The sequence below is a fragment of the Bos mutus genome, chromosome 26 (genome assembly GCF_027580195.1).
Source record: "Bos mutus isolate GX-2022 chromosome 26, NWIPB_WYAK_1.1, whole genome shotgun sequence".
NCBI classification, from domain to species: domain Eukaryota; kingdom Metazoa; phylum Chordata; class Mammalia; order Artiodactyla; family Bovidae; genus Bos; species Bos mutus.
In genome coordinates this window covers 25,977,931-26,001,225 of record NC_091642.1, presented here as the reverse complement: position 1 = coordinate 26,001,225, position 23,295 = coordinate 25,977,931, and the positions used below count along the sequence as shown (strand labels likewise).

The following is a 23,295-nucleotide window of genomic DNA, read 5'->3' as shown; positions in this document are numbered from 1 at the left end:
TTTGCGACCCCATGAATCGCAGCACGCCAGGCCTCCCTGTCCATCACCAACTCCCGGAGTTCACTGAGACTCATGTCCATCGAGTCAGCGATGCCATCCAGCCATCTCATCCTCTGTCATCCCCTTCTCCTCCTGCCCCCAATCCCTCCCAGCATCACAGTCTTTTCCAATGAGTCAACTCTTCGCATGAGGTGGCCAAAGTACTGGAGTTTCTGCTTTAGCATCATTCCTTCCAAAGCAATCCCAGGGCTGGTCTCCTTCAGAATGGACTGGTTGGATCTCCTTGCAGTCCAAGGGACTCTCAAGAGTCTTCTCCAACACCACAGTTCAAAAGCATCAATTCTTCGGCACTCAGCCTTCTTCACAGTCCAACTCTCACATCCATACATGACCACAGGAAAAACCATAGCCTTGACTAGACGAACCTTTGTTGGCAAAGTAATGTCTCTGCTTTTGAATATGCTATCTAGGTTCGTCATAACTTTCCTTCCAAGGAGTAAGCGTCTTTTAATTTCATGGCTGCAGTCACCATCTGCAGTGATTTTGGAGCCCAGAAAGTAAAGTCTGACACTGTTTCCACTGTTTCCCCATCTATTTCCCATGAAGTGGTGGGACCGGATGCCATGATCTTCGTTTTCTGAATGTTGAGCTTTAAGCCAACTTTTTCACTCTCCACTTTAACTTTCATCAAGAGGCTTTTTAGTTCCTCTTCACTTTCTGCCATCAGGGTGGTGTCATCTGCCTATCTGAGGTTATTGATATTTCTCCCGGGAATCTTGATTCCAGTTTGTGTTTCTTCCAGTCCAGCATTTCTCATGATATACTCTGCATATAAGTTAAATAAACAGGGTGACAATATACAGCCTTGACAAACTCCTTTTCCTATTTGGAACCAGTCTGTTGTTTCATGTCCAGTTCTAACTGTTGCTTCCTGACCTGCATACAGATTTCTCAAGAGGCAGATCAGGTGTTCTGGTATTCCCATCTCTTTCAGAATTTTCCACAGTTGATTGTGATCCACACAGTCAAAGGCTTTGGCATAGTCAATAAAGCAGAAACAGATGTGTTTCTGGAATTCTCTTGATTTTTTTATGATCCAGCGGATGTTGGCAATTTGATCTCTGGTTCCTCTGCCTTTGAAGGATACTGAGTGTTAAATCCCCTTCTTTCTCTCTTCATAATACAAAAAGAACTAAATTTTTTTGATTTTTAAAAATGTATTCAACTACATACTAAGCATGCTGCTGCTGTTGCTGCTGCTAAGTCGCTTCAGTCATGTCCGACTCTATGTGACCCCATTGACGGCAGCCCACCAGGCTCCCCCGTCTCTGGGATTCTCCGGGCAAGAACACTGGAGTGGTTGCCATTTCCTTCTTCAATGCATGAAAGTGAAAGGTGAAAGTGAAGTTGCTCAGTCATGTCCAACTCTTCACAACCCCATGGACTGCAGTCTACAAGGCTCCTCCGTCCATGGGATTTTCCAGGCAAGAGTACTGGAGTGGGATGCCATCGCCTTCTCCGACATACTAAGCATATTTCATCAGTTCAGTTCAGTTCAGTTCAGTCGCTCAGTTGTGTCCGACTCTTTGCGACCCCATGAATCGCAGCACGCCAGGCCTCCCTGTCCATCACCAACATACCTAATCTTATTTAATCCCAATGACAGTCCTGAGAGACAAATACTAGCTTGTTTGCACTTCACAGATGAAAAGGGGTACCACTGCTTAACCAAGGATAATCAGCAAGTAGCAAGTTCAGGATTTGAATTTCTCTCTTTTCCTTATAGCATGTTAAAAAGCAGAGACATTACTTTGCCAACAAAGGTCCATCTAGTCAAAGCTATGGTTTTCCCAGTAGTCATGTTTGGATGTGAGAGTTGGACCATAAAGAAGGCTGAATGCCAAAGAACTGATGCTTTTGAACTGTGGTATTGGAGAAGACTCTTGAGAGTCCCTTGCACTGCACTGAGATCAAACCCATCAATACTATAGGAAATCAGTCCTGAATATTCATTGGGAGGACTGATCCTGATGCTGAAACTCCAATACTTTGGTCACCTAACTCAAAAGAGCTGACTCATTAGAAAAGGCCCTGATGCTTGGAAAGATTGAAGGCAGAAGAAGGGAACAGTGAAATGGTTGGATGGCATCACTGACTCAATGGACATGAGTTTGAGCAAGCTCCCAGAGTTGGTAAAGGACAGGGAAGCCTGGTGTGCTGCAGTCCATGTGGTTGCAAAGTGTCAGACATGACTGAGCAACTTAACAACTTTCTACCTCCAAAGGCCTTTGTTTTACACCACAATATCCTTGAGAGATCTGGACCTCTTCCTCTTTATCGGGCATCTTGTGTTATTAAAACATACAAAAGTGCCACAGGCATGGGACTTCCCTGGTGTTCCAGTGGTTAAGAATCTTCCTGCCAATGCAGGGGACATTCCACATGCCACTGGGCATCTAAGCCCTTCTACTGAGCCTGTGCTCTCGAGCTGGAGAGCCACAACTACTGAAGCCTGCACACCCTAGAGCCCGTGCTCTACAATAAGAGAAGCCACTGCAGTAAGAAGCCCTCACACCTCAACTAGAGAAAGCCTGCATGTAGAAATGAAGACCAGTCCAGCCTAAAAGAAAATAAATGAATAATTTTTTTTAAAAAGTGTCATAGTCATTAGAAGCCTATTTGGGAATCTCAAGTTATATGATAAATATCTGCTTTCAGTTTCATCATAGAATCTTTATTCAGCCTCATTTGGAGATAATGTCCCAAGTCCAAATTTAAGACCTTTGGCAAATTAGAGGCTTGAGCCAAGTGGTGACTCCTGCTCACCTATGACACCCACAATGTGCTGTGACCTTCGGTCGTTTTCACCTGGTAGCCTGGCCTGCCTGACTCCTTCCTCTCCCCAGGCCCCCCACTTTGGGTTCTCCCCAGACAGCAGGTGCAGTAGCACTTATTATCGTGTCTCTTTGTTTTGGAAAATAAAAGTATTGAGACTTCTCAAATATGAGTCTGACCAAAAACTACAAGGCCCCTGACTTTTAAAATTCAGTTCAGTGCTGCTTTCCTGTTGAAATGGACCTTTTGTTCCATGCTGGGCAGTGGTAAGCAGGGTGGGAGCCAGCAAATAGGACGTTTGGCACAATAGCTGACCTACTAGGTTCCAAGGTTTAGGTAGGTTTTAGTTTTGTTTGGGGTGGCCTCGAATATACCTGATTCTTTTTTCAAAGTGTCCAAGTGTGGGAGTAAATAACAAATAGACAGGGAGGAAATGAGCCTGTGGGAGGGATAAACAGATGTCCTCCTGTGCACACCTTTGATTACTGGTATAAGGAGCTTTCCAGGGCACTGGCTGGCAAGAAAGAAGCGGGTTGTCGTGTCAACACTTGTGGTTTCTTTACATGTATTTACAGCATTTCGCTGGGTTTTAGTGCTTTATTCTAGGAACAAATTACTCAGGCAGTGTGGAGCCAAGAATATTCCTGGTGGACAGGCCATGTGTTCCAAATGGTAGCCTGGGCTTCTTGCCTTCCCTGTCCTTCCAGCCAGACGTGCAAAGCCAGGCCACTCTTGGCTTTCTGTATGGATGGAGACAAAGAGGAAGGGGCCTGCAGGCTGTACTCAGGGAACAGGAAGCAAGCTGGTCTTGCTAATGCTTCAGGCATAGGGGGATGGGGCACTGTCTTTTCTCTGGAGGATAGGGAGGGACTAAATCACAGAATCAAGATGCAAAATGAATGGCTCCTGGGCTTGTTTGGGCTGTAGGTTTTTTTTCGTTTGGCCTTGTACTGTTTGGCCTGCATCATATTTTAAATTTAAATTAACTGTCAATTTTTTAAACATCAGGAAATTTCACATTAAAAAAGTTGGGACCTTTACCTTGATGTAGAAATTCAGAACACCTTATTCCTGCATCTCAATGATGACTGATGCAGAGAAGCAGCTCCCCCATAAAGAGGCAAGTGTTGGCCATGTTACTATAGTCCCAGCTGATCCACAGTGATCTAAGACACTGAGGCCATGTGCCAGCTGTCATTCATCATCTTTCCCAACTCAGTTTCCTCTTATGTTATTCGCCTGGCCCCTTAGACATTTGATTTCAAAGGCTAGTTTTAAAAGACGTTCTATTTCACAGAAAAATATCTGGGCTTGTCCCCTGTCAGTCGGAGCTGTTGATGGTTTTTGACCCAGGAGGGATTAGCTGAGGTTAGGGTTGAGAGACGATGCTGGCTCCTTTCCTCAGGTTCAGCCAGGTTCCAATCCATCCTGCACCTGAGTAGCAGTTGTGAAACGGAAGGCCTTGTTGAGGCAAGTGGCAAGGGTCATGGATAGAAGAAGAGAGATTCTGGAAGCACTTTAGGGACAGAATTCAAGGTTTGGACCAGCTGGGTCGTCGCATGTCATGTGGAGGAAAGAAAAGTGAAGAGGCTCGAGCTGCTGGGCAGATGATGAGACTGCTGATGGAGAGAATGAAATCAGTGTTTGATGTGTCTGGGTGTAGGATACCAAAGCAAACTGACTTTGCCCAGATATAGACATTTGAAAAGTAGGACTGTCACATGTAGTGAATTCATTTCCTACCAAAACATGTTTCTTTGTTAAATTAGCATTGTGTTAATTAATAAATGTGTGTAATAGCTAGCTACAGATATGTGTGAACCCCTTCTTAGACAGCAGGGCCTTTCAGAATAGAAAATCTCTGCCTCACTCACTGCCATATTCCTGGTGCTTTTAAAATAATATCCACTATGTTATATATACTGAAGGAGTACTTGCTGGATCATTCCATCAATCACTTAATTAAAGAACACGAATTAGGGATAGTTTAAAGTACCCTTGTTATAAACTCAGTTATTATAAATTTTTGTTCATTTAAAGTTTTGCCTTCATTTGTCTCTGCTGCTTACCACGCCTTCCAATGTCGCCTCCAGTACTCATGCACACCTGTGTACATATTTAAGTGGGCAAATGCATTAGATGTATGTAGTAATGCATATCATTTTAGACAATAACAAAGAATTCTCTGCTTTTAACCCTAAAGTGATCTCTACTTTTTACTTTGACCCATTTATTTTTAAACACCATTATTTTTAAAGCAGGTGTATGCAGAGGTTTCTTTATAGAAACACACCTGTGGACTCCTGGATTTCTCATTCACTGCATAGATTTCAGGGGTTGATTGAGGAAGATTTTACAAGTATATAATAAGTAAATATATTCTTATTGTAGACAAAATAAAGATGTGTATAATATAAAAAGGAAAGGCTCCACTTTAACTCTGTCTCCTTAAGCCCATTCTTTTCCCCAGAATTAATCATAGTTCATTTGTGTAGGTATTCTTTAAAACATTTTATTTCTATGCAGTTATGGCACAAACCTATATTTATAAAGACATCTTTATTTGATTTTTTTTTTTTTCATCCATTGGATCATGCCGTGGGTGATCGTGTGTGCTCAGTCGCTTCAATTGTGTGTGACTCTTTGCAACTGCATGGACTGTAGCCCGCCAGGCTCCTCTGTCCATGGGATTCTGCAGGCAAGAATACTGGAGTGGGTTGCCATAGCCGCCTCCAGGGGATCGTCCTGACCAAGGGATCGAACCTGCGTCACCTGTGTCTCCTACATTTCAGGTGGATTCTTTACCACCATCTGGGAAGTCTCTTTTTTCGCAGTGTGGTGCTTTGTAGCATCTGTACCTTTGATTATTTAAATGTTCCTTAGTTCACGGACATTTAGCCGGCTTCTGGTTTTTCATTGCTGTGAACAATACCACAATGAACATTTTTGCCCTTGCCTCTTTGTGAAGATATACAAACATTTCTCTAGAAAACATCACTTGAGTTAGCATTATTGGTACAAGATATGTACATTTAAAATTCTGATAGATATTTCAAATTTGTTCCTCCAGAAATCTGTACCAATTTCTCTTTAACTGGTGGGATATAAAATTAACTCTTTCCTGCTCCCTTGCCTGAATTAGATATTCTTTTTAAAAAAATTATTACAAATTCTGTGGATGAGAAAATGCAGTAGGATGGTTGTTTTAAATTGCATCCCTGTTTCCAGGAGGTAAAGCTCTGTGTGCTGAGAGCTTTGCTGACCATTTTCCCCTGTGTCTAAGTGTCGCTCTTCCCTCCCCTTTCAGATGCTCACTACCTCACCTGCAGGATCCAGGAATGTGCCGAGACTACTCGGAGTGGGCCCTTTGCCCGCTCCATTGACATCAGTTCCCTGGTGGTCCAGGATGAATATATATTCATTCAGGTGAGTCCAGACGCACCATCACTGGTAGAGGGAAGATGCACGGGTGAAGTCCAACTGATCACTAGGAATATGAGGATGGCTTTCCAGAGGCTGTAAAGATGTGGAGCTGGGGTGCTGTCCTTTCTTTGCTTTGGGTACCCAGTCCTCTGGGGAAACCCCAGACTTCTGGGGTTATGGGTCATTATTGTTACAGGGAACTTTAGTGGCCCTCTGAATCCTGTGGTGAAATTGCCGTTTTATTCTATCAATGGGATGTTGAAATGACCAGGACTTGGGCTGGGGTTTGAGATTACTTGGAATCAAGTCTCATTAGAAATGAGTAATCAGAGATGAGATAAGTGATTTATCAAAGCCACATTCTATTTCTGTCCAAAGTGACTTGTCTAATGTGGGAATGAAAATCTCCAAGAAATTAAGCCTCTCTAGGATTTTATTTCTGTGAAAATCTAGGTCTCACTAAATCTTCCCCTTCCTTTCCAGTGCCTACTACCCCCTCAAATGTGAAGCCCCAAATTCTTGACTCCAAGAACTCTATGACTCTTAGAGAAAACTGGATGTAACTAACATTTTTAGTCAGGCAAGGGAAGCCTTGGTTTAGATTTTGAGTTTCACTGGAAGGAGGTGCAAAATAGATTTTAAAATGAGGGAAAAGAAAAGAAGATGCTCTACTGAGTGATGGACTCTGTGTGTGTGTGTGTGTGTGTGTGTGTATGTTATTGAGATAAATCATACTTGTATTTGAGGGCAAGTTTGATTCCCCCAACCCCCGCCTTTCCAACTTTCTCCAGTCCATTGTTTTCCAGACTGCTTCCTTTAGGAACCTTTGCCCTTTGAAATTTCCCTGAGTTTTCTCTGCCTCACTCCTGGCCTCTCTGTCCATAGCAGGACTATCTTCTCTGTGAGACCTTCTGTGTATTTCCAAGCTGGGTACGACTCTTCCTTGAAATTGTGAAGCTCTTATTATCTGCTGTTCCTCTAGCACATAGGCTATTAGGCATTGTTACTTCAGTCTTAGTGGAGTTGTCTATTTCCAAATTGTGTTTTGCACTCTCTGAGAATAGGGACAATGTTTTATACACACATTTTACACTGAACTTTCACCCTAACAAGATGTCTTTGCAAATCAAGGATGCTCAATGACTACTTGTTTTATTGATTGACTCTACACGTAGCAGTTACTTTTTTTTTCCTTTTTTACAAATTAGCTGCATAGATTTTTGAGGTCTAATATGATACAGGAGAGGTTTCACAGGTGGCACTCATGCTAAAGAACACTCCTGGCAATGCAGGAGACATAAGAGGCACCAATTTGATCCCTGGATCAGGAAGGTCCCCTGGAGGAGGCCATGGCAACCCACTTCAGTATTCTTGCCTGAAGAATTCCACGGACAGAGAAGCCTGGTGGGCTATGGTCCATAGTGTCGCAAAGAGTCAGACATGACCGAAGTGACTTAGCACACATGCATGCATGACACAGCAAAAGTAGCCAGCCATTCAAAAACAAACTTGAAAGAGGGAGTAAAAGAGAGATTTTTGTGTTTACATACTCACTGGTTTCTCAGCTTAATTAAAAGCCAGAATTTTAGGAATTTTTTTCCTAAATTTTGGCAGGTCATTGATACTACAATTTTCTTATTCATGAATACATACAATCCACAATACACAGCAGTAGGCACTACACTTGGTGTTCCCTAGCTTTCTGCTTTGACCTTCTTAACCACCACCAGCTCCATCAGCACCCACCCCTTCCACCCCGCCCGCCTTCTCCATGTTCTGATAACTCTTAAGTGAATGTGCTATGACCTCTATCATGTACAGCAGACCTACATATCTAACAGCCGTCTCAGTGTAGCTATTACATAGGTAAAATATAATTGCCATGTCCCCTTTAAATTTCAACTACCCTCAGGATAGGGTAGTTGGTGGTTGAGTTGAGTTACTCTGCCAGATCATTCAAGGTAGAAACCTGGATGTCATCAGTTAAAATTAAATGAACCCACAGCCTCTGCTGATGTCACTGTTAGTCATTTCTCAGGTGTTTCCTTTCATTCTATTCCCATTGTTATGGTCCCCAGTTTAAGGCTTTATTATTGTTTTCTCAGTGTTTACTTTTTTAAGGTAAAAGCACAGGGATGATTTATGAATTTACCAATCTTTTTGCCCTTTCCTTAATGCTAATACTGCATAAAATGATGAACATGGCAGAATTGTTTCTGGGAAATATGACTTAGAACTTAAAATGTTCAGTTTTTTGGGTTTCATTTCCTTGTATTGCATAAAGTTTTCTGTAACTGCAGGCCAATATCTATATTTGTTTTCTAAATGTTCTGAAATACTCTTTTTTTAAAACAAATATTATTGTTCTGGAAACCAATAGAATTTTTTTCTCTTTGATCAGTATTAAAATTTCTTTTGAAAGAGATATGAGTTCCATTATTCAATAAAATTTATTGATTCTGTACTACATTGCAAACCCCCTGTTTTAAGTGCTGGGGTAAGATATTAAACACAATAGAGTTCCTGTTTTACATGCTAATGGGAGACAGGAAAAATATGTAGATGATGTGTGTGTGTATGTATATATATATATATATATATATATGTCTGTATATATACACACACACACACTGATATGAAAGGCCATGAAGGGTAGTGGCTAATGACCTGTAATTTAGAGCCTGACAGCCAGCATTTATTCTGCTGCTGCGGCTAAGTCACTTCAGTCGTGTCCGACTCTGTGCGACCCCATAGACAGCAGCCCCTTGCCAAACAGCTGAATGATCTTTACCTCATCTATAAAAAGAGGAAAATTGTATTATCTACTTCATGGGTTGCTAAGAGGATGACATTTGTCAATCAAATCTATAAACCACCAAAACAATGTTATATAAATGTTGCTTTCTCTTTATCTATCTTCTATACCATCTATTAATTTAGTTATAGAATATATCAGATAATGGCAGTGCTATGGGTCAAAATAAATGAGGGGCCATGAATTTTGGGGGTCTGTAGATACTTCTATTTAGGATGACCTGGGGAGACCTCTTTGGTTGGTGATCAGGGAGAGAATGGCCAGAGTCTGCAGTCAGAGGGGGAGGAGGAGCCAGGTCTCTTGTGCTCTGTGTTTTCTTGAGCCCCTGATGCAGATGTGGGGTAGGCAGGTAGAAATTTGAGGCTGAGTTTAGAAGCAGGAATGGTGGAAAGGTAGGGGCTGGGGATATAAATTGGGAGGGTGTCAGTGCATTGATACTTTTGAACCACAACATTGAAGTCACCAAAGGAGTAAGTGTTGACAGAGAAGAGAAGAGATCTAAAGACCGGGCCACTGGGTACTCCAATATATAGAGCTCAGGGAAATAAGGAAAGTGGCAAATGAGACTTGCAAAGTTTAGAGATGACATCAGAAAGGCATAGGCTGGTAGATTCCACAGAGTCTTGAAGGGTTTTTAAGGATTTATTATTATTACTGTATAAAAAGAAAGAAATGGGAAACAGTAAAATCACAATGCTCCAAATGTCATGCGAGTATATGTTCCTCGGTTCTTTGTCTCGTCACAACAAAGATTTGGAACAACGGACATTAAAGCCCTTGGTGCGTCACAGCTCTCGGGTCTTGGACAAACCGTGCTGCAGCTCTTAGGCAAATCATTGTTACAGCTCCATTTCGTTTAGAAGATAGCAGGAGACAGAGAGAGAGAAAGAAAAGAGCGCGCGCACGCGGGAGAGAGAGTCCGTGAGAAAGCGCTTTGGCTCCTCCTTTTATATGTTTTTCCTCCACCTGGGCCTGCCCTATGCAAATTGGGCTTAGCCAGAACTGCTGTTTGTTCTGCCTGAAGTCTTCACTCTGGTCCTCGGACCGTCCTTTGACCTTCCTTGTCTTCTAGCCACTGCCATTTTGGACTCCTTTTCCCTATTCTACTTCCCTAATACAAATAATACAAAAGACCAGTGCTCTTGAGCAAAACATTGAATTTCATTAATAATGAAGTAAACACAGATTAAATGCTGTTATTTCCAACTATCAATCAGGTAAGATGAAATAAAATCAATGAGTTGCAGGTAAACAATAATACATACTGCACGTACAGATGTAAGTAGGTTGCCCATCAATACTTAATCAGAGTCCTTTCCTCCTCATAGGTGGGTTTGAGGGTTGATTTTGATCAATGTGAGAGATATATCTTAGTTCTGACAGTGTATGCTTAGTTTTTAGTTATAATTGTTTATTTTTAAAAAATTATATAATCTGTTTTCTTTGCTTCCCTGCATATGTATTTCTTTGAGGATTTTGAATATTTGTTCTAAGATTTATGAATATGATGTTATAGAGTATAGCATATCTTCTATTTTGTATAATCTATTGATTTCCTCCTGTGAGCAGTTTAAAAGTTAGTGCATTGCCATGCCTTTCTTCCGCTTTCTCTTTAATTCCTCTACCACCCAGTTTTGATTGGTTATATTATCTTTTAGTGTTTGCTTTCCTATCTTGAAATGCAATTTTCTATTAGTTTAAATATTTTATTAAGCACTGTTGAAAACAGGTAGAAAAAATAGTATGTGTGTTTATGATCGCCTTCTATCTCCCTTCTATACAACCTCAGTTTGCTAATTAAATCATTTGGAACGTTTATATTCTGCTCAAACCAGAATTCCTGCATTTATTTTTATTTTAATTTTATAGGTAAATGAATTCAGTGCTCACCATCAGTCCTTTTACTAGAGTTTCCCATTTATCTCTTGGTTGTCTGAAATTTGTCATTTAGTAAAGTCTTCAATAAAGATGAATTCTTGAATGCCAAACATATTGTTTATCCCCTTTATGCTTTAATATTATCTTTTAAGTATAAAACTTATGTGTTATTTACTTTCCATGAGAACTTTGTTTTATTAACTTATGGAATGTTACTGTCTGTGGCTAGTCTCACATTTTTGCTTTCTATGCATCTTTATGTATTTTTCACCCTTGATATGTAAAGATCATATCACTTTTCACTTTCATGCCTTGGAGAAGGAAACGGCAACCCACTCCAGTATTCTTGCCTGGAGAATCCCAGGGACACAGGAGCCTAGTGGGCTGCTGTCTATGGGGTCACACAGAGTCGGACATGACTGAAGCGACTTAGCATATATATATTTGCATACTATTTTATTTTATTGGTGTATGTTTTATGGTTGGTAATACTATGCTGATTCTTTCTGCTGGAATATGTCTCATTTAATTGGCTCAATTTCTCCTTCCTTTTTAATTACTCAAAAGTTTCTGTGTTTTGGCTCTCTTTCTTCTAGACACCTAGAATGTGTACAATGGACAAGAAAAGCAAAGGGGAGACATAGATTTTTTTTCTTCCAGTGTGAGCAAAATGAGATTTATAGAAACAGTTTTATTCATACTATCCTTGAATGAGTATTTAGCCATGTCCAGGCTTCCCTGGTGGCTCAGATGGTAAAGAATCTGCCTGCAATGCAGGAAACCTGGGTTTGATCCCTGGTTTGGGAAAATCCACTGGAGGAAACTCCCCCATTCCAGTATTCTTGGCCTGAAGAATTCCATGGAAGAAGAGCCAGGAGGGCTACAGTCCATGGGGTCGAAGAGTCAGACACAACTGAGTGACTAGCACACACAGGCTTCTCTCTCCCTGTTTTGCTGTTGTTGTTTTTAAGTTTTTTTTCATGTGCTTTGCCAGCTTATATTTTATCTATTTTTGTTGTCTCAACATATCTCCCCTGAGCTCTTGTATTTAGGCTTTGACCTCTTCTCTTATAATGGTGATCTCATCATGTGAGTTATTTTGAATCATTAAAATTAACCAGTGTGATCACACATTTTTTTTCTATATCTGCTCTGTTTTTCTTTTTCCTCTCTTCTTTAATTTTGTTGTTTTATAACCCGTGTTTTCTTCCATCTCTATGTTTTTTATTGTTATCTATTTTTTAAATGATATGAGCTCTTGCAGTTGAACTATTTGAAGAGCTTCATCTTGGGGATCAGGGCTCTGATCAAGGTTCTTTTTCAGCTTAATAAGAGTCCCCTTTGGTTCTCAGTGAGTTTGTATAAAACTAAATTATTCCCCATGGACTATACAGTCCATAGAATTCTCCAGGCAGAATACTGGAGTGGGTAGCCGTTCCCTTCTCCAGGGGATCTTCCCAACCCAGGGATCAAACCCAGGTCTACCCACACTGCAAGTGGATTCTTTACCAACTGAGCCATCAAGGAAGCCCATAAAACTAAATAGTGTTAGTCTTTTAGTGGGTTTTTCTTATAAGGTAAAACCACCTGAGTGTTTCTCTATCCAGCCATACCTCTCCAGCTTCTCCTTGTCACCAACCAGTTCCAGGAACGTTTCCACTGCCAGTTCCTGGGCTACAATTCCTTTGTTCCAAGTAATAGGTTGTTAGTTTTGCTCCTTTGAAAATATCTTTAGAGAACTCTCTCTCTAGCTTGATCTAAGACTGTAGCTGCAGGCATTTTTGCTCTGGTGCCTGCCTATACCCTGTTTGTCCTTCACAGCCTTTGGCTTCATTTCCACGTATAGTGTTTCAGGGTTATATTTTCCTTAAGTATAGAATTTGTGTTTTTCTTTTTGCATGTTTTCCTTGTTGCTCCAGGATGATTTATGAAAGAATAGGGGGAAGCATCTTTATTACTTGGCTATTAAAAACCATTTATAAACCCTTTTATATTTTCTGAAAGGTTGCAGCTCCAATCAGTTCACAACACTACTTCCAAAGTAATTTATTTAAAATAAAAATCAATGTCCTTGCCTTCAGTGGCTTCTCATCACCTATAGGTTAAAATCCAATTTCCTTAACATTGCCTGTAAGGTCTTCTATGATCTGGATCCTGCTTACTGCATCAGGAATGAATCAGGTGTGAATTCCTTTCCCAACACTGTCCCCCATGTACTTTCTTTTTCATATTTTACACTTCAATAAAAATAAAGTATTTTAGTCTCTATTCATGCACCATGTCATTTTTGCACTATGTCATTTCTTGCCTAATATGCTTTTCTTGTTTTGTTTTCCCCAGCTTGGAATGTTCCTTTATCAGACAAACTCAATCTTTAGGATTCAACTTGAGCAATGCCTCCTATAGGTATCTTCCCTGACACCCTCAGTCAGATCCTATGCTGATTACTTATCTATGTGCATTAAGCCTCCTGCAACAAGTTCTGTAAACTTTAAGAGGAATGAGACTATGTCTTATTCATCAGTGTTTTTTCTGCACTTGGCATAGTGACTGGTGCTTAATAAATGTTTGTTAAACTGAACTGAACTGAACTGAGAAGATAAGACACCATCCTCATTCCTAGGGAGTGTAGTTAGTTATCTTTTTAAAAAGCAAGGAAGTCTTGTTTCTCTGACTAACAATAGAAGACAACTTAGGGTAATTGGCAATTGCTCACTGCATAAGAAATGACCATTTGTAGAATGTCTCTGTATCTTTATAGAACTGCTGTCCAGGAATTATCCATTATGTTATTCAGTGTCTTTTTTATATTCATTCATTTAAATGTATGAAAATACATTCAGCCCAGTGGGGAAAACAGACAATGAAACAAATATAATCGAGTGTGATAAGAGATGTATTTGTGGGAAGCACATGTTGCTCTCAGAGTGAGGAAGAGCTCTTCACCCTGCCCTGGGTCAGTGCAAGCTTCCTGGCAGCTGGGCTGTAAGTATCAGTTAGACAGGTGAAGGACAAAGGGCATTGCAGGCAGGGGAGGCAGGGGTAAAATGAAGGAAGTGAGAGACCACAGTGTATCAGGACCTCTGTCTAAGGACAGTTGTAATTGCGGGAGGAAATGAAGTGGCTGGAAAATAAATTAGAAAACTGTCCTGGAGAGGCAAACCTTTTCTGTTTCCTCTCATTAGACACTGGTAGTTTTGTTTTTCCCTCTTCACAGCTGCTAAAAACTTCAAAACTAATTTTTGTGTCTGTTTGAGCAGCTTCCAATTAAGCTCTATGATATTGTTTCCTCACCACTGGTCATTTTTGATGACTTGGCACCTCTCTTCTATTTATTCAGTTTTTTTTTTTTTTACATTTTTGCTTGATAGTTGAATAGATAGGAAGGGCTTTGTGGAAAAGGTAAGATTTGCACTTTAGTGAATGAATATCAACCTCTGAGGCAAGGAAAGAGCAAAGATTTCTCATTCTGTTTGTTGAGATAAAGCTGCTACAGAAGACGTTTTTGTCAGAGCAGCAAACCCTCAGAGACCACCAGCAGCCTCCAAAGTTTGAACCCACAGATTTGTATCTGATCAAACTATCATGGGTTTGGGATAGGTTGTATTCTTCCCACAGTAGCTAGAAGTCTGCCAAAGAACAGTCTTGGGAGAAACAGCTGTAGCTCACCCAGGCTTGGGTCCAGCCCAGCGCTCACGGGTGCCATCCCCGTGGAGTCTTCCTAAGGCAGAGCTGGACACTGAGGATTATGCTGCCACTGACGGGGTCTGTCCTCCTTCCATATTGGACTTCCAAAGGGGAGATTTGTAAAGGCAGATTATTTACTTCTCTGCCGATGACCTGAGGAGCTAAATAACAGCAGTATGGGTGTTAAGTGGCTTTGGTTTTTCACAATTCTAAGGGACTTACCACTTAAATTTGCTAGCTTTTTAAAGTATTGATATCTTACATTTTGTTTTGTGCCACCAGAGGTAGAACTCCAAAGGGGGAAAGCAAACAAAGCCTTGATGAAAAGGAGACAAGTCTACCCCTTCAGTCTTTCATACCTTTATGTGCCCAGGTGTTTCTTGGTAGTTTGTACATTGGCTCTTAGAAAACTTCTCTTGATGCAAACAAAAATGGAGGAGGTTGTCTGGGAGGGTGGGATTCCAGGACTCTTAGTCCCTCCTTAAAAGTGTATTTCTGCTCTTGTTTGCTCTGTGTATCATGGTTCTTAGTACATTTATTTGGCAAAAGGAATCTGCCACTTAGAAATGTTTGAAATCCACTGATGTTTTTGTAGCTGCTGACTGTGTAGATCCAGGTCAGGTGTTTTTTGTGTGAGGACAACTGAAGCACTAGGAATTCAGGTAATATCCAGGCCTGCATCTGTCTCTTCATATTCATAAATGAGGTGCGTGTTTTTGAGGCATAATTATTTACCCACAAGTGAATCATTATATACATTATATACAAATGTACAGACATTTGAGAGAGCGGGTTGAATAACCCAAAACCTAGCTTACCTCTTCATAATGTACTTCTCATAATATTAATTTTGCATAAAATATTCACCCTCTCTCATATGCCCCTCTACAGGCAAACTTTCCATGCCTTTTTGTAGACACATTATTAGCATTGATCCTGTATTTTGTATGGAGAAGGGTCCATGTACTTACTCACTCATCTCCTACAGTTTCGAGAGACCCCAAACATTCTGCCTCATCTTTTACTGTTTCATCGACAAAGAGGTAAAGGTAGCCATCTTGATGGTTTTGCTTAGGGAACCTGCTGTGTGATCTCCTGCTGTTGGGGAAGCTGAGCTGGAGATGCACAGGAAGCTGTGAAACGTGTTCATCGGTCAGCACCTTTTCTGTGCAGGGGGCCCAGGGCCTAGGGCTTTGTACTGAAATCAAAAGGAGTTAATCCTTCCCAGAAGAGCCCTTGTTTTAATGGGAAAGTGTCGGCCTGAAATGCCTTAGTTCCGCATGGATAAAAGAGAAATCAGTTTTCCTCTGTCGGGGCGGGATAGAGAGAGATGAGTTGGTTTCTGTGTTCTGAACCAAGATGCTTGGAAATCCTGTCTTTTCTCCTTATGGAATAGATTTTCTGGAGTTTATCTTCGAGAACAGGTAGCTCAGCAGTGGTTAGCAGTAAAATCCCTTCATTGATATGATTCATACCCTGGCTCTTAGGGAGTGTGTTAAAGAAACAGGAGCCACACCCTAATAAGTCATCCCAAGAGATTTGTATGTTTCTTAACTAAGCTATATGAAGCCTGGTCCTTTCCTCTCCTGGCACAGGAGGTAGCCCTGAATGTAATATGAATTCAGCCACTCATTGAATGCTTTAATTTTACATGCAACTGAATTTAAAAAAAGAATGTATGATATTGACCTATCTTCAAATGTCTAAAGTATAAGATAAAAAAATCCATAATTAAGATACAAATAAAGTACTCTATAGGGGTGGACAAAGCCAAAAATTCAAAGGAAGGAAGGCCATCCCAGCCTGCCAGGTCCTTCTCCATATCCACAAGGAAACCAGTAATTTAGTGTAGATCTTTCTGCTACTTAATGCCACTTTCATCTGCTGGTGACATTGTGTAGAGAAGACCCCTCCATAGCAAGAAAATCTGAGAGTGGAGCAATGCCATACATACGGGTGGTTCTCATATAATCCCAATAGTACAATGAAGCCAGCAGGTAGTTTGGATATAAGTTGCTGTTAGTTTTTAAGAGTTCTGTGTATAAATATAGAAAAATAGCACCATTGTATTATTCTCGTGTATTATTTGAGATAATCCAGAAGTATTAGCAATTAACAAGTACAAGTAGCCAAATCACAGATGTTTGTTGAGCCACTAGAAATAAAAATAACGGAGCATGTAAGAGACAGAAGTTGTTGTCCCTCCTCTCAAGTACTTAATGATTTGAAAGCTGGTGGTCTGATGTGGGGAAATGAATCCTGAACTCAAAGACCTAGGTTGTAATCAGGAATCTGCCACTTACTAGTCAGAGAACGAACATTGGGCAAATCACTTGGATGATCATAGCTTTAATTTCCTGATCTTTGTAGAATGGAATCATGCTAGTTGTTCTGCCTAAATTGGGAGGTTGTTGTGAGGATCAAGCAAGATAATAATGGCTTTGAAATCCTTTGAAAACAAGCCCTGTAAAATGCAAGGTTCAAGAGACTAATCTACATACAAAAATCAGCGTCACTATATTTTGTGTATGCACCTCCTCAATGAAGGGTTTTTATAAGCCTAGCATATAAAAGATTACTAACCTTTTCCTCAAATTCATCCTTTAATTATTCATGGTTTCAACTCATATATGGACATGTGTGCATGATAAACTCGTCCCACAAACCTTCCATACTCTTATCAAAGAAACCAACTTTTGTGTATAGATAACTGTAGATATTCTGGGACTTAATTGTCTTTCAAGATACTTGAGTACCTTATTGTAGCATCTTGGTCCCCAGATTGCTTGGGTTTTGATACTTTGTTTAAGACCCTGCTTTATACACCCACATGAGTGGTAGAAAAGCCTCTATGATGTGGCTACTATATCCCTAATAAATTTTTATCTTTCTGAAAGAAAAAAAAAAGCCCTGAGGCAGAAATTAATAGAGTGTAATCATTCAAAGAGAAACTATTTGGCAATACTTTAAATGATGTTAATTTTGTCTTAATGGGAGAGATTTTGAATGTTAGATAAATAGCAATTTCTTCATTAGGGATACATTTACAACACAGGAGTTTAAAGAAAAAGGAAAGAGTTTCAGAGATGATCTTCAAAAGAAATCCAATAAAGACATGGTTCAGTTGCTCAGTCATGTCCAACCCTTTGGACTGCAGCATGCCAGTCCTCCCTGTCCATCGCCAACTCCCAGAGCTTATTCGAACTCATGTCCATTGAGTTGGTGATGCCATCCAACCATCTCATCCTCTGTTGTCCCCTTCTCCCGCCTTCAATATTTGCTAGCATCAGGGTCTTTTCCAATGAGTCAGTTCTTTACATCAAGTGGCCAAAGTATTGGAGCTTCAGCTTCAGCATCAGTCCTCCCAATGAACTGATTTGATATCCTTGCAGTCCAAGGGACTCTCAAGAATTTTCTTCAACACCACAGTTCAAAAGCATCAATTCTTTGGTGCTCAGCTTTCTTTATAGTCCAACTCTCACATCCATATATGCCTGTTGGAAAAGTCATAGCTTTAACTAGATGGAACTTTGTCAACAAAGCAATGCCTCTGCTTTTAAATATGCTGTCTGGGTTGGTCATAGCTTTTCTTCCAAGGAGTAAGCATCTTTTAATTTCATGGCTGCAGTCACCATCTGCAGTGATTTTGGAGCATAAGAAAGTAAAGTCTGTCACTATTTCCATTGTTTCCTCTCTATTTGCCACAAAGTGATGGGACTGGATGTCATGATCTTAGTTTTTTGAATGTTGAATTTTAAGCCAGCTTTTTCATTCTCCTCTTTCATTATCATTAAGAGACTTTAGTTCCTCTGTGCTTTCTGCCATAACAGTGGTGTCATCTGCATATCTGAGGTTATTAATATTTATCCCAGCAATCTTGAATCCAGCTTGTACTTCATCCAGCCCAGCATTTTGCATGATGTACTCTGTATGTAAGTTAAATGAGTAAGGTGACAATATACAGCCTTGACATACTCCTTTCCCAATTTGGAGCCAGTCCATTGTTCCATGTCCGGTTCTAACTGTTGCTTCTTGACTTGCATACAGATTTCTCAGGAGGCAGGTAAGATGGTCTGGTATTCCCATGTCTTCAAGAATTTTCCACAGTTTGTTGTGATCCTCACAGTCAAAAGCTTTAGAGTATTCAATCAAAGGCTTTAGCATATTCAATGAAGTCAAAGGCTTTAGCGTATTCAATGAAGCCAAAATAGATGTTTTTCTGGAACTCTCTTGCTTTTTCTATGACCCAATGGATGTTGACAATTTGATCTCTGGTTCCTATGCCTTTCCTAAATCCAACTTGAACATCTGGAAATTCTTGGTTCACGTACTTTTGAAGCCTGGCTTGGAGAATTTTGAGCATTATTTTACTAGCATGTAAATGAATGCAATTGTGCAATAGTTTGGACATTCATTGGCATTGCCTTTCTTTGGGATTGGAATGAAAACTGACCTTTTCCAGTCCTGTGGCCACTGCTGAGTTTTCCAAATTTGCTGGTATATTGAGTGCAGCACTTTCACAGCATCATCTTTTTGGATTTGAAATAGCTCAACTGGAATTCCATCACCTCCACTAGCTTTGTTTGTAGTGATGCTTCTAAGGCCTACTTGGCTTCACATTGCAGGATGTCTGGCTCTAAGTGAGTGATCACACCATCGTGATTATCTGGGTCATGAAGATCTTCTTTGAATAGTTCTGTGTATTCTTGCCACTTCTACTTAATATCTTCTGCTTCTGTTTGGTTCATACCATTTCTGTCATTTATTGTACCCATCTTTGCATGAAATGTTCCCTTGGTATCTCTAATTTTCTTGAAGAGATCTCTAGTCTTTCCCACTGTATTGTTTTCCTCTATTTCTTTTCATTGATCACTTAGGAAGCCTTCTTATCTCTCCTTGCTATTCTTTGGAACTCTGCATTCAGATGGATATATCTTTTCTCCTTTGCCTTTTGCTTCTCTTCTTTTCTCAGCTATTTGCAAGGCCTCCTCAGACAACCATGTTGCCTTTTTGCATTTCTTCTTTTGGGGGATGATTTCAATCATATCTCCTGTACAATGTCACAAACCTCTGTCCATAGTTCTTCAGGCACTCTATCAGATCTAATCCCTAGAGTCTATTTGTCACTTCCATTGTGTAATCCTAAGGGATTTGATTTAGGTCATACCTGAATGATCTAGTGGTTTTCCCTACTTTCTTCAATTTAAGTCTGAGTTTTGCAATAAGAAATTGGCGATCTGAGTCACAGTCAGCTCCCAGTCTTGTTTTTGCTGACTGTATAGAGCCTCTCCATCTTCTACTGCAAAGAATATCACCTTGTCTCAACTGCTCTTTGGACCTCTTGTTTTTTGTCCTAGGGCTGATTTGTTCCTAAGTAGGAGACTAATGAGAGACCCCTTAGTCATTCTGATGCCGGTGCCTACCTTGAATTGTAAGGGTGTCAAGGTCCTCTGTAATGATTTGACCAAGCAGAGTCATGGGCCAGTGGATAAGAACTCCTCTCTTCCTGCATCAGAAGGGCAATTCTGAGCTTCATCCTGAGTCTTTATAGAGTGCACAGTAGAGCAGCCCCAGTGGCTTATAATAATGACCTTGGCATGGCTTTCTCTCCCTCCTTGTCTCCTGCTTTCTAGTTCTACCCCTCCTGTTCCCTAGGAAACTTTCTGAAAAACAAATAAAACCTAAACAATCTCCACAAAAGCCTTTGTATCAGGCTCTAATTTTGGGGGGAACCCAACTCAGGACCACTTGGAAAGACTCTCTTTGAATCCCTACTATGCATCTAGGTCACAAAGAGTCGGACATGACTGAGCGTCTGAACTGAACTATCCATCTAGGATTGCAGATCAGATGGATGATACAAGACAAATAGAAAGAATCACCCTCATTCCTGTATAAAATGTCTCAATCCAAACACCCGTTCTCATCTCTTCTAACTGTTCAGGGACCTGGATTTATTGCTGATTCTTCTGTTCCCTCTAACTGTAGCTTATTCATTCCTCTTTCTGATTTTCCATCAGCATTTAAATATTTTAAAGTATCTACCATCCTTAAATTAAAACAAAACAGAACAAGGCTTTTTTGAACTCTGTACTCCTTTCTGTAAATGACCCATCTTTCATTCACAACCAGATTTCTTGAGCTCCGTCTACATTCATTATGCCTTTTTCTCATTTTCTTTTTTTTTTAAACCCACTTGAGTCTGACTTCTGCATCTGCCACTTCATTGAAATTACCTTTGCCAAGTTCATCAAAGGTAGTTTGGAATGGAATCCGGACAACACCCCTCAATAATGACATTGGTGGATTCATCTGCAGCTTTTTAATCTGATGACTCCTTCCTCCTCGAAGCAGCCTCTCTCATTTGCCTTTTTGATAATGTGCAGCCCATCTCTTCCCCGTACCCCTTCAGTCTCTTCTCCCTTTCCTACACAGGTGCCTCTTCCTTTGCCCACCTTTTAAGTGTGGTCTTTTCTCAGGGCCCGCACTAGGTTCCTTCTCTCTGCTCACTTCTTCCCTGTGATCATTCCCTCTCATCTTTTCCTATAGCAGAGCATCAATTACCAACCAGATGTTGATGATTCCCCAGTGTCTCCTGCTGAGACAGAGTGGCTCTGGGGAGGGTTTCTTTATTTTCAGGATGCCCATCAATCTTTTTGGCATGGCGATCTCTTCACTCTATTCAAAGCTTTGCTGTGCCTGTCTCTAATAAGTGAATCCAGTTTGCTTCTTCCCAGGAGATCTGCTGAGGCTTCTTGGAAGTTATTAAATACAGTGCTGGTTGCTTGCTAGGCCAAAATAACAAAGAGTGTTTTTCCTTAACCTCAGAGAATTGTTCTGTGATTAGCTATGTATTAAAACCTAAGTATTTGCCTTTTTAGTAGTACATGGATGGGATATGTCTGGTTTAGGGGCGTCAATTTTTTTTTTTTTTTTCATTTTATGTGTTACCTCTGAGTAATTGGTGATAGCTGCATAGAAAACTGTGTTACCGTGATACTGTAGGAAAGACTGATTTTGTTAATTAACAGTATCTGCGTGGGCATGAGAAGGAGGGTGGTGACGTGTCTGCTGGGCAGTGCATCTTACAGGGAGAGTGGCAGTCGGTGTCTTGCTATCCAGGAGCCTCACGTGGCTGCATGCAACCTGTGTGTTCTGGTCTGGAAGGTTGGTATACTGTCCAGGGCCACAAGCACTTCTAAATTCAGCTCAAAGAATGAGATCAGCCCCACAACTTTCAAATCTCTTCTGCTATTTGGAAATTTGCAAGTTCCTATTTCCAAAGCAGTGGTTCTTCAGAATGATTTCCCACCGAGCCACCGCACCATTTTTTACCCACCAATCAGAAAATTAGAAGAACTGTTCTCTTTGTTGGAAAAGGATCTCATGCTTATTTAGTGCCAAGTTCCTACCTGGTATGTGTGCATTTTATTTTACTTTATTCTACTTTATCTTCATAAGATCTCAGTATGGTACCTAGCATCATCTTTATTTTGCAAAGGAGGAAACTGAATTTCAGGAAATTTTAGAGTCTCACTCTTTGTTGTATAGCTTAATAAATGGTAGAGCGAGGAGGATCTGACCTCAGGGCTGCCTGGGTTCATAAAGGGTGGCAAAACCAAACCAGGATCCTCTCATTCGTGTCTCCAATCTGAAGATCTTCACATTAGCACTGAGTATGCTGGTATTCTCAGTAACTTTTCTGGATGACTGTAAAGGTGAAATAGACAGATGCTGCCCTTGTCTTGGTAGATAGCAGTGGCAGGAAAACTTCATTCCACTCCTAGTTCAGTGGCCTGTTTGTCAGGATCTGTTTCAATTTTGCTTCAGATCAGAAAATTTCTGCATCATTAACCAAAGAAAGGTTTAATGGAATTCAGTACAAGGTAATCATGCCTGCATCTCTGAGAGTTGTCCCTCAGATACACTTAGAGGATTATTCAAATGCTCATCACTGGGGTGCCAAGGGGGTGAGTGACAACATGGTTAATCATCATTGCCACCCCAGCTCCACTCTTCTCCAGCCTTCCCCACTTGCCTTGCGCCTTTCCAATGCTTGATCCAATCTCCATGATACATTTCAGGAAACTGTGTCTCTCGTATTCCATTCCAGGGTGCAGAAGAACTGTGGAATCATGACCCGATCAGGTCTCCCTGTTATCCTGCCCTTTCAAGTTCCTGCAGGTCTCTGCCACACACTCTGCTAAGCCCAGCTCCCAGGAGGATCCCTTTTCTGGGGCCTTCTATTAAAGATAATTGCACTGTTGTAAAAACAACAGTGTTGATAATGAAGGCAGTTGGACTGTTGACTGAGAAGCAGACTATTAAGTCCAGTTCTCTCCCCATTACCATTCTAACTAGAATATATATTTCAGAGGTTCCGTGTTTAAAAATTTTAATCGCTCTTTGTTTTAACTCCTTTGCTAGCTAATGGGGTAAACAGACATTTTGGATTTCTGCAAGTAGCTTTTAAGACTCAGATTCTGAAAATCCTCAGGGTCAGTCAGAATAAGATCTTCTTGAAGTTTTGTAGTAGTGGAGCCAGTGGGTAAGCAATCAGCTTGATTGGATTGAATGCTTACTATGTACCCAAGGCTGTATGAGACTGAAGTGTTGTTTGGTAGATCCATTCATTCATTTTCATTCAACAGTCATTC

General features: G+C 40.6%; 1 protein-coding gene across 1 annotated transcript in view; it reads left to right on the top strand.

Moving 5' to 3' along the window:
* The window catches only part of SORCS3 (sortilin related VPS10 domain containing receptor 3), a 632,329-nt gene that overhangs the window by 465,425 nt on the left and 143,609 nt on the right, over nt 1–23,295 (top strand). Inside the window, exon 7 of the mRNA XM_070363359.1 lies at nt 6,143–6,261. Within this exon, the coding sequence (XP_070219460.1) occupies nt 6,143–6,261 (119 nt within the window). The remainder of the gene's footprint in view (nt 1–6,142; nt 6,262–23,295) is intronic.